Source organism: Platalea leucorodia (genome assembly GCF_965183815.1).
Source record: "Platalea leucorodia genome assembly, chromosome: 1".
Lineage (NCBI taxonomy): Eukaryota > Metazoa > Chordata > Aves > Pelecaniformes > Threskiornithidae > Platalea > Platalea leucorodia.
In genome coordinates this window covers 132,639,806-132,651,990 of record NC_138823.1, presented here as the reverse complement: position 1 = coordinate 132,651,990, position 12,185 = coordinate 132,639,806, and the positions used below count along the sequence as shown (strand labels likewise).

The 12,185-nt window shown below is 42.2% G+C and overlaps 1 protein-coding gene across 1 annotated transcript; it reads left to right on the top strand.

The window, feature by feature from the left end:
- Positions 1-391: 391 nt before the first annotated feature.
- On the top strand, positions 392-9,257 carry NPY (neuropeptide Y; the record flags this gene model as incomplete). The annotated part of the gene is made up of 3 exons (XM_082326997.1): positions 392-579; positions 5,895-5,975; positions 9,129-9,257. 3 exons carry the CDS (start codon positions 392-394, stop codon positions 9,151-9,153), a joined length of 294 nt encoding a protein of 97 aa, XP_082183123.1. The 3' UTR covers positions 9,154-9,257.
- Positions 9,258-12,185: the final 2,928 nt, after the last annotated feature.

Below are 12,185 nucleotides of genomic sequence, written 5' to 3'. Positions count from 1 at the left end.
GGGGCAGGGGCAGGCGCAGCGGGGCGGGGGGGAACCGGAGCAGGCGAGGCGTGATCGCCCGAGGCCCCTCCTGCCTGCCGGGGAAGCCTTAAAACACCCCGGCGATGCGCGGAGCCCCGCACTCGGGAGCCCCGACCCACGGACAGAAGCGCCTCGCTGAGCCGAGAGCCGCTCCGCTGCAGCCGCCGCCGTGAGTGCCGCGACGGGGCGGGCTTGGGCTTGGGTTTGGGCTTGGGCTTGGGCTTGGGCTTGGGGACGGGAACGGGAACGGGAACGGGGGACGGCCCGGGCCGCGGCGCGCTGGGGCGGCCGCGCTGCTCCCGCCGTCGGGGCGGGTGCTGACGGCGGCTCTCTCCCATCCCATCCCATCCCATCCCATCCCACCGTGCAGATGCAGGGCACCGTGAGGCTGTGGGTGTCGGTGTTGACTTTCGCCCTGTCGCTGCTGGTCTGCCTGGGGACGCTGGCAGAGGCGTACCCCTCCAAACCGGACAGTCCCGGCGAGGATGCCCCGGCAGAGGACATGGCCAGATACTACTCGGCGCTGAGGCACTACATCAACCTCATCACCAGGCAGAGGTAGGCAGAGCGGCCCGGCCAGCATCCCCCTTTCCCACTTGCCAGGCTGCCTTTTTCCTTGGCGAGGCTCAGGGGAGGAAAGTGGGGTTCCCCCTTGCACCTGGGTGGCTCACCCTGCTTCCCCCACCGACACGGAGAAAGATGTGATGCACAGACTCCCTTTAGAGAGTAACAGCCATGCACCCCTGAGTCGCCTTTGGGTCCGGGGCTGAATTTCCACCATCCAAGTTGGCAGAAGGGGCAGGGGTGTCGATGCTGCCTCTGCTCTCTCAGCCCTTTTTAGCCCTAGCACAGATGGGCTGGCAGGCAGGAGCATGAACCGCAGGGCAGCGTGCATGGGGAAAGCCCCCCAAAAGGGAGAGAAAACAACTAACCTGGGAGTTGGGGAGAGTTAGATAGGGCAGTAGGCGCAGTTTCCCACTTCCATTGCTGTCACCGACTCTAGTGAAGATTTTGATGAGAAAAAGTGCCCCTCTAGCCTTGCTGAGGAGTTGTAGTCCAGATGCTTCATGGTTTGCCAGCTACTTCTTGCAGTGCTGTGTGCCAAAAACCCCACAGGTCCTTAACAAAAACTCTCTCAAGATCACAAGGAAGAACCCAAGCCCAAGCTGAAAGAGAAAAGATTGTGACCCGAACCTGCCTGGCTCTAAACTGGCTTTCTGGGGATGACTGTGCTCGTTAAAATAGGGGTAAAGGCTCAGTCTGCAAAAAGTGCAAATTATTATAAAAAATCATTTTCTCTGGGACCATCTGTCCAGTTTAGGCTGTGTGATTAGTAGAAGTTTCTCCTGCGGTCCCTGAACAGTGTGTGACCCAGAAGAGCTTTGACATATTTATCTATTTGTTTAATATCAAAACCAGATGAGAGGTCTAAAATTAGGCTTTCATTTGTCCCTCTAGAAGTCTGAAGAATTAAATTAGAAGGGAGGCTATCGTGTGACTGAGAGCTTTCCCGGCAAACCCATAACACTGTCTGCCAGTGCACTAATAGCATAACACAGATGAAGAGACTGATAGAAATACAGTTCTTCAGTCTTGAACTTTTAAAGCAATATTCACAACTCGTTCATGTGTATGGCATGCTTCTGTGTGATTGTGCTTGGATAACTTTTTGTCTAGATTACTGCTAAAACAATCTGGTCCTTGCGTTCTGCCTCTGCTGCCCTTTTCCCTTGCATGCGGTGGGATCTCCAGGCTGGTTTCTCATCTCTTCTTTTTTTTCTTTTGTCTCTGATTTCAAAGGTGGTTCCTGTCCAAAAAGAGGTCATATTTAAAAACAAACAAACAAACCCTCCAAACCCAAATGATCCCTCCTTTCTGTATTCAGCCTCCACTTCTGGAGGGTGCCCTGTATTCTTGCTTTAACGTTGACTGTGTAGCTTTTCTTCCCTAACTTCTGGGGTGCAAGTACACAACTCAGAGACTGAGACCGCTTTCATTCTTCTGTGTGGATCTGAGTTCTGAAATGAACTGGAATAGTTATTGTTGCTGATGGATAAAACAATGCAGAATTTAAATTTTGTTCTTCAGATTTTACCTAGATTTCCCACCCACCCTCTCATATTTAAAGGGAACAGAACTGACCTGGAAATACAAGAAAGCTGGCAGAAAAAACCCACCACAATGGCAACTTCATGATACACATTTTAAAGTTGACCACATAGGTTAACTAAAAAAAAAAAACAAACCAAAATATTGTGTGCTGTTTCCACTGTGTGGTGAATTAACAGTGCAGAAATAAAGTAAGTGCTACCTCTGTTTGGAAAGCTTAACTGAGCTCCTGGAGGTTCCCTGTTTCAGCAGTGACAGTCACTTGCAAAATGAATCAGTAACTTTTGAAGCATTTTGGACTGGTCTCAGGATGATCATTTGGTCTGTTTCAGCAGATGTGCTCGAAGCTTTCTCTCTTCTTACAGCTTTTTACCTCTACCTTTTGTGCCTGATGCTGCTTGGGAGCCCTGTGACAGGGGGGAGACGAGGGGTCCAGGGACTCGCCCTGCTCCTCCTGAGGGTGTGTGAGCAAGCTGTGCTCAGTCTCTCGCCCGGTCACTGTACAACTGGTGAGATGGAGCAGTAAGAGCATGTTGGGAAAGGATGAAGAAATTGATGCTTTTCTCTCTTCAGGTTCATCTGTCTAGTCTTTTTTGATGTTTTTGTGATTACGAATAACCTTCTGGCTCATCCTTCTGGCTTCCACTTCTGGCCTAACCCAAGCATTTGGGTGTCGTTCTCCTCTGAGCTACTGTGACCCACAGGGTCTTCACCCCAGCTCCCATGAAGCTTCTTCCTTCCAGACCATCTTTCTCTTGTTGTCTTTAGACCTTGTCTGTGTGGCTGCTTTGCTCCCTCTTTCCTTTCAGATCCTTCTCTTTCAGATCCATCTCACTTAGCTTTAGACAAGACATCTGTGCCCATCAGCTTTATACCCCTTTGAGGTTAGCTGAGGGAAACAGGTACTTGTAGGGTGCAGGTTACCAGGCCTGTCTCAAGCTTCTCGTTTCTGATGAGATCCCTTGTTTCTTATGCGCCAGGTCTTTATGACTTAAAAGAGAGCCTAAGGTAACCAGCACAGATGCAGACTCCTACCCTGCAGATGTCTGTGTGTCTTTGGATTAGTCCCACCTCTGTCCTCAAAACCGTCCTGTGGTCCTTGCCGCATACCCCTCTACTGCACTGTTCAGGGGGCTTTTTTAAGAGCCCATCTTTGCTTGAATCACTCGTCCTTTTGCTACTTGGTACTACCTGTACTCCCTCTTGCCAACAGGCCCTCTTTCTTTCTTGTCCTGTGTAGCTTGTTCATGAATCTGTGCCTCTTCTGTGCTGTAGCAAAACAGTAAGGCCATTTGTGCTGGAAATGGCTGGAACTATAGGCAGGGCAGAGAATATCTGAAAGTGTGTCTGACTTAGGCAGTACTGATGCTCCCACTTCATGTCAACACCCTTTAATGGGGAAGGGAGCAAATCTTGGGAGCTTGGGGTTTTTTGGCAGTTTTCTGAGTCAGACCCACATGATCCCTCAGCTCCTGTTGCCAGCCTTGGACATCGATGGGATTTGACTCCCAAGACCTAAGTTTTCATAGGAAGCTTTGAGATTTTGTTGAGATACTATGTCCCTAATCAGAATAAGTATATTTACTCTTCAATCCCTTTGACTTCAACTGGAGTTGTGGGTTATCAGCATGCCCGAAAAAAGGCCTCGATATCTCAAGCTGAGCATAAAACATGGCCAGGTATTTTCAGAAAGCTTGGAGCCTTGTTCTTTTAAAACAGTGATGATATTTGATTAAAAGTATTTCCCAAACAGCAAATAAAGGCCTGACTTTCTGTGTTCACATTGTCTCAGAGCTGGGCAGGGTAGACAAGGAGCAAAGCACGAAGCAGCTGGAGCAAAGATCTCCCAAGGCATTTGCTTCAGTAAGAAGAGATTGACTTTGTCCGTGGCCTCGTTTTATTATGGCTGTAGCATGGTTATTTCCCAGTGGCAAAATTATGGGGCAGACAGGAGGCTCAGGCAGCTGACATAGGAAGAGCAGCTGCTCCTTGGCCAGCCCAGTTGGTCGCAGTTGGCAATTGCCTCGTGTGCAGCTTCGCTATGTGAACATACGGTGGGTTCTTCCAGCACAGGTAGCAGTGCTGAAGGCGCTTGAAGGGACTCATATAAAAGGTATCTCCCCAACACAATTGTCTTCATGATTTGTCCAAATCTCTGCACTCCAGACATTAGTGGGAATTTTGCTCAAGTGTAAGCTGTTGGAGCAAGCTGTTGATTTGTTAAATCTGTTTCTTTAAAACAATGACAAACTAGATTCACCCTCAGCTGAAGTCCAGGTCACATACATATTAATTGGAATAGGGAAACAGAAAGAAAGAAATCCCTTTGAGGTGATGGAGAGCAAGGTATTTGATTCAGTATCATGCTTGATTGCATTATTGTAATAGCATTTTACTATGTCTGGCTGGTTCTTTTCAGATACCTGCTTTCAGTCAGTTTAGATTAAGAAGAAATTTACTTTAAAATTCTGAAACTGATGCTTTGCCTTTCTGCGGCACAGGTGATGTACTAAAATGATAAAGGCAGTGTAAAAATACAAAAAGTTGAATAAAATGATTGAAAAGTGGGATATGTTTCCACTTTTCAGTAAGTCATGCCATCAACAGGTAAAACTGCTAGCTTTTGAAATATAGTTTTGGAAGGGTTTTTGTTGTTTTGTTCCCCCCCCCAAATTTAGATCAAGTCATTGGAGAAAGATCTTGATAGCAATGGATAAAATCTAAGTCCTTAATTACACCTTTGATTTCTCTGGAATCAGAATTTCACTCAAGTGGCATTCACAAGGCTGTTATCTGTTAATGTACTTGGTGATTCAGACTAATTACATACATAAGTTACAAACCATGATCTTAATTCTTTCCAACCAAGGGAGCGTTTGCTTATAGTTATCACTCTTAGACTAATGAATCCTTATAGTGAAGAAGTGTCTGTCAAGCTGGCTGCTCATTGTTGCTTCTGTTTTCACAGGAAAAGAGAGAAAATTCCTTTCCAAGAACCAAGAATTGCAGTACTTTTAACTGTTGAGCAATGCATAGTATCCAGGATTTAAAAAAAAAAAGAAGGCAATAGAAAGACAGCTGCCACATAAATATAGGACAAAGGTAGCTGGTAATATCCCATTTAATGGAAGAAGAACTCTGATTCAGAAAGTTTTCTCTCCCATGGCCATGTAGTTCAAAAGTGACAATTACCTTGGGGTAGCTCAGTTTTTACAACCTAATGTGCGATGTGTTGGGCAGCCCCAGGTGTACTAGCTATCTTAAAAAATCTTGGCTAGTTCCTTGGATAATATGGCATATCTGAGTTTTCTGTTCACTTAATAGATAAAATTGACTCCTCATGTACAATACAGAAGCATCTAAAACAGTGTGAAAGCTAGTAAGATGATGGAACTGGGTTTGTAGGTAGGAATTACATGCTTGGAGGTCACATCATGCCCAACTTCTTCCCCCTTCCTCCATGCTCACATCAGTAAGGGGCAAGGCCTTAGAGTATCCAGGAACAGCCATGAAATTGAGAAAGATTCAGAGTTTCTTCATACTATCATGTAACATGATTATGGAAAAAAAAATATCCAAAGACATACTGAAAAGTGAACATTTTCTCACATGGCTAACTCAAGTTAAAATACGTGCTGGAAAGTTGTCTTTATGTCTGCTCTGTTCAGTTTTTCTGAGAAGATTTGTTTAATGGTTCCATGCTTAGTCTTCATTTTTTAAAAACTGACATATACAAAAATGTACTTTTTTTTCTCTTTCCTTAGATATGGAAAGAGATCAAGCCCAGAGACACTGATCTCAGACCTCTTGTTGAGGGAAAGCACAGAAAATATTCCTAGATCCAGGTATGTATGAAGAAGTTTTGTGGTGGATTTCACTTCTCGTTTAGATTTAACAGTTTCATTTGTTATCAATAAATCTGTTTCACAGGGAGAAAACATATGCCACTAACAGCTGGGTAGACATGTCCTGAAAAAACATTTTTAATTCCTTTTTTGTTAAGATCTGGCACTATCTCTGAATGCAAGAAATGCCTTACCAGATATAATATAGTCCAAACTCCTCATTTCCTGAGTTTGGGAGCAGGCCATACCTGCTGTTTGGAAGGGAAGCATTCCCACAACGCTTGCCCCTTACTGGGCTTTATTACACAGAATTGTACGCTGATGTATGATGATAGATTAGAGCCCTCAAAATGGCATATTTCTACTCATTTGCTACTCAAAGAGGTTTGCATTTTTCCTCTAAATATGTATGAGTAGTAAATATGGACACACATTAACTTATACACAAATGCATGGCTGTGACTGGTCTTTAAAATACAGTATTTCACATTGGTTTTGTACCTAATATTTTACAAAGGGGAAAAAAGGCCTTCATCTTTCCATTTGCACTTGGTTAAAAATAACAGTGCTGTTTCAAGCAACAGTGGGATTTCAGATGTACATACTGTATTTATCTAGTTAGGTAATGACAGTTTAGCTATAATGTAAGATACTGTAGTGGTGACTACAATTTACACAGCTAAAAGTATGTTGAAAACGTAAGATATGGGAGTGGGGGTTGTCTCATGAAAAAAAATATTGGTTTTAATTTTGCTTGCAATCAAGCATGAGTGAGCTCAGTTTAAGCCTTTACTGATAGCCTGAAGTATGCTGATAATACTTCTACTGCAGAAATAAATTTTTATGCAGTAGTCATCTCAGGAGTCTACAAGCAAATGCTCTGCATTTTCATCAGCTGTGCAAAGCTCACTTAGACTAGTTAAGTACTTAAGCATAGTAGTTTGTAGCACTGAACTTCGGGCATGATCTCGTCACCAAAAGGTGACCAAAATTTCTACTGCCATCAAGGAAGGTTGTCCGTGAGACTTACGGTTCTGCACATAGGGAGACCATTGACTTATGGTTTGATGACTAACCACAGCTGTGGGGATGCAGTTTTCTCTGCAGATGCTTATGTAAAAAACTGCATGGAGTGCAGTGAAATGTATTAGACTATTTTGTGTTTGGTAATGACAAGGCAGAGCCCTCACATAATGGGAAATTTCCGCTGCCATGAATTTGAGGCAACACACAGGGTAGTACAAAGTCTAATACTCTCTGTAATTTCACCCCTTCATAACAAAACTTTATGGTTATTATTATTGTTTCAATAATGCTATTTATAACACACCAGGGAGCAGAAACTCATGAGCAAAATAACAAACTAGTCTGCATTTAAGATTGAGAATTGATGAGAAACAGATTTCTATTTCATACCCCCTGTAACAGCACTTTAAACTGCGTATGATATTTGTCATTCATTGATGACAATTATGAGAGTCCTGGGAACAATGATGTCTAGTTTCCTATGGATATGTTTTCTAGGATAAAACCCTGTATGGATTCTGAACCCCGCTCCAGCTTTTTCCTCCATGTGAGGACATAATTAAATCTTCTTTCTACCCGGTCCTGTGTTTCATGGCACATCAGGAACTTAATATCTCGGAGATATCTGTACCTCTCTCTGACTTGGTTGAAATTGTCCAGAGGGTTTGAAAGCTGGTGGGGAAGTTAGGGGAGCCACGCAGGGGTGGACAGCTGGACACACAGCAAATATGCCCAGGTACAACATGGCTGCCTAAAGCCTTCCTCCTGCAGGAAGCCAGGCTGAATGAATGAAAGGCAGAGTGCTATTATTCTGAACTGAAATTAATGAAGTATATCTTTTAGAAACAGTTAAATATGCAGCCAGTTGCGGAGCAGATGTAATTTGCACTCAGTGAATCAGTGAGAGAGAGAGATACTTCATGAGTTCTCGGGAACAAACTTGGTAACTAAACATTGAGGTATTAATAAACAACTTAACTGTATTCAGCTTGGCTGGCCTGGTGTGACATTTCACTTTTGCTGGCTAATGTATGCCCCAAACTATTTTGTGGTCTAGGTGTATGTCTGAACGTATAAAGTAAGTTTAGAGAGATTCTTATAGCAACCAGATAAAATGTAGGAAGTTAAGGAATGAAAAAAAGGAGGCACCTGGACCTGAGTACAAATCAGTTCTTATGACAAAAACATGTGATGTGGCATGTTTCTGATCTTGTCGAGCCTGTGGAGTCATGAGAAAACCTTTAAAACTCAATAACAGGATGTGTCTCCCCTACTATGCCTCTTTAGAAGTTGGGTATCTACTGAGAAGTAGTTGTCTAGGCTGCCTTTCCAGTCAAATTGGAGGGACGGGTATCTCCAAAATGAGCTTTCCATCTGAAAATGGGCAGGATCAATTGCCCTCTCACGGTGCCAGTGTCTCCCCAGTGACTGTGAAGGAAGACTAGATGTCCAACTTTTAGATGGCAAAAATTATGGCAAATGCATTTCCTCCAGTCTCTCTCCATGTTCTCCACTTGTTGATTTACTTTCTGTGTAGACAGAACAGCTATTTGCAAGCAGAGGACCTCTAGATCAAATCCTGCCCTCAGCATCCCTTTCAACACCTGCTTCAAATGTTTGATACTGAGCAGTGCAATACCACAATAATATTTTAGGATGGTGGCTGTGGACTTCGGTTTTGTTTGAAGGTGCTAACAGCATGATGTTTTTTGGGTTTTTTGTTGTTTTGTTCTTTTTTTTTTTTTTAGCTCAGTGAATTCTCTCTGTTTACTTCTGAGTAAGAGTTTGTATTTCAACATATCATAGTTTTCTAGCTGAATTTGATGAAGTGCTTCTTAATAGCATAAAGCAGCTTTGCAGTGAATCCCAGTGATGTAAGAACATGCCATCTGGGCAGCAGAATGGAGGGGTAAGTTCTGGTCCCAAAGTACAGACATTTGGCCAAGCAGGATGCCTCTGCTTTGATGGGAGTTGCATATACGATCTTCAACTGCAAATATGCATACCTATTCCATATTGCTGCTAGTATTAAAATGAAAATTTTAGCTATTTCTAACTTTGGATTTTTCAGAAAGGGCTTTACAATGTGTTTAATTTTTTTATTTTAATTCATAATATGTATTGCAGGTTTGAAGACCCTTCGATGTGGTGATGGGATTTTCAGCACACCGTCAAAAGTTTTCCTAGTTTTCAGTTCATACTCCACGCCTCTGAAGCAAATCATAGCATCATTCCCAGTGCATGCAGCCATTGTACTGAATTCTGTAGAGTTTTTCCTTCATCATATTTGTATATACCTTTATTTAAATAAATTATTTGTGCATTCCAAAATATACTAAATGAAAACAAACAACCTTGTCATTGGTATAGAAAAGAGTTGTTTTAAACTATTAAAACTGAATTATAACCTCCCTGCAGTCTAAAGTAGTACAGACAACAATAGTGTCACAGTTATTACAGTAATTAGTGTGCAAAGTAAGTTAAAGACATCATTTATTGTAGCCTCAAACTCAGCTCAGCTGCTTGATTTATACAAAACTGTTTAAAATAATTTATCGCAGACTACATAATTTAGGAAAATAGTGTTCTGGGAGGCAATTTTTCAGAATCACCATACTAAAAACTTACTTAGTACTTACATTGACAAATGTATTAAAATGAATAGCATTTTCAAGATACAAAGGAATAAGTCACTGCTTAATTCTGCTAACTCCTCAAAACTGGTTTGAAGCTTGGCTGTAAGCCTGAATTAGGAATTTTAAATGAAACAGATGTAAGATCTTTGTTTTGGCAATATGCAAAGCAGCAGAAAACAATATCTAAAGTAACTCATAAAACAGGACAAATCTACAGCTATTTGTGCCAGAAGAGAGACATTTAACATTGCCTCGGGGCTTGTAAAGGAGCACACTGATAAATCACAACCGTTTGGGTACCTGCACTCTGAGCCTCTCTCATTTGGAGTCATTCATGGTTTCCACTTCCACCATGAGAAGGTACCTGGAACAGGGACAAGGGGAACTGTCTTCAGTTTTTAATTTTATTTTTTTTCTTTTATTTTATTAATTTATTATGCTGGTCCTCGTTTCCTGATATTTAGGCACAACTTCTTTTATTTACACACTGTGACTGAACACTGGGTAATAAAGCACAGAAGAAGTTCCAAATAGGAAAAGAATCAGTGTGAAGGTTTAATATATTTACATCTCATTCCCGCTTTTCAAATGTTTCTGCATGGCTGTTGCCCCCAGGAGAGATGTGTCAGTGCAAGTAAGTTCCAGATTTCTATAAATACACACTGGGTACATTCGCAAAGCATTACCCGATTCCCAGGACATGCTAGCTTTTGTGGTCACACTTTCTTCAGCAAAGCATAACATACTTTTCCTTTTCATAAAACACTTGGGTGTCATTGGAATGGGCCAATTTTTGGTTTCGGCAGCAATACTTTCACTTACAGGCTTGGTGATGGGTTCCACAGTGCTACACATGAAACTGTGAGGAATAAGAGCAGTCTAGTATTACAAAAATGTTTGAGGCCCCTGGTATAAACCATTGCCACACAAGGCAGTAAGTGACGATGTTCAGAGGGACTCTAGAATGGCCACAGCTTGCTGCTGCTAGCAGGAGTCCATCAACTGCAGGCCAGAACCTGCTGGGTTAGAGTCTGCATAAAGTTCTGCTTTGAATAATTATTAAAATGAAAATTGGAAATTAGTGTGGTATCTGCTACATAATATCTCTAATTCCTGGTAATTCCCAGTATCTATAAATATATTAATGACCATGTAAATGGTGAAATCAGTAGCTGATAAACTAAATTCACATTGCTTAGCCCTATCATTACAAATGTGCCTTAGTGGAGAAAGAAAGAGTTAAAGGAGAATTAGCGCATGCTAATTTCTCATGCTGAGGTGTTCCACTCAATTACCTGAGCTTTCTTGAACTTTAAGAACACCTATCTGTACAGAAAAGCTAGAAAAATCTAAAAAATGCCAGGTTTATTACCTCATGAGCTGTCAAAGACAGAAGCAAGGCAAAGCACTCACACAATATTTATCTATGCACACTATGGTATGATTTTCTTTCTAAAATCTTCCTGTGTTCTCTGTGGTAGACACAACGTTGCCATAGAAGTCCAGCGTGCTTAGCACTTACCTTCCTTGCATACTTCATATACCACTCTTGACAGGCCAGGACATTGAAAATATTGCATCAGCTCTCCAAATCACAGGATAGACTTAAAAAATGAGCTGTGAAATGAAGATAAATGCTGGATTTGTTTGGCGTGGCTTCTGCATTTTGACTTTAGGGTTAACCTTTTCATCTTTTTCTCTCTAATCATGAGAAACAGAGCGTTGTTTCTAAAACAAAGGCTGAAATTTATGTCAGAATCTGAGGAAGTGCCAGGAAAAAACAAGAAGTGAGAACCATAAATATAGATGATCATATTTTCTCCTTTGTTTATTGTCGGTTTGAAATCACGAGGAATGTACATAGATAGGTGTAAAACATTTAAAAGACAGTCCACCTTTACTTTTGGCAATTTCTGTACTATACATCTCAGTTATACCCAACTTTGATTTAACCAAAGAGGGGATCTAGATCATAGAATCATAGAATGCTTTGGGACATCTACAAGTAGATCAGGTTGCTCAGAGCCCCATCCAGCCTGGCCTTGAATGTTTCCAAGGATGGGGCATCTACCACCTCTCTGGGCAACCCGTTCCAGTGTTTCACCACCCTCATTGTAAAAAATTTCTTCCTTATATCTAGTCTGAATCTACCCTCTTTTAGTTTAAAACCATTACCCCTTGTCCTATTGCTATTGGCCCTGCTAAAAAGTTTGTCCCCATCTTTCTTATAAGCCCCCTTTAAGTAAGTACTGGAAGGCTGCAATAAGGTCTCCCCGCAGCCTTCTCTTCTCCAGGCTGAACAACCCCAGCTCTTTCAGCCTTTCCTCATAAGAGAGGTGTTCCATCCCTCTGATCATTTTTGTGGCCCATGTATCATTTTAGATGATCCCATGTATCTTCTCTTCTAGGAGAGGAAATTCTCTCTATCCTTTTATCTCTCCATCCCTAGAAACCCAGCCCATTGCAATGCCTTCAGCTCTGAAAGTCTTCTCTGCTAAAAGACACAAATTCCGCAGTCCTCTTCTGATGAATATTTCCCTTCTCCCTA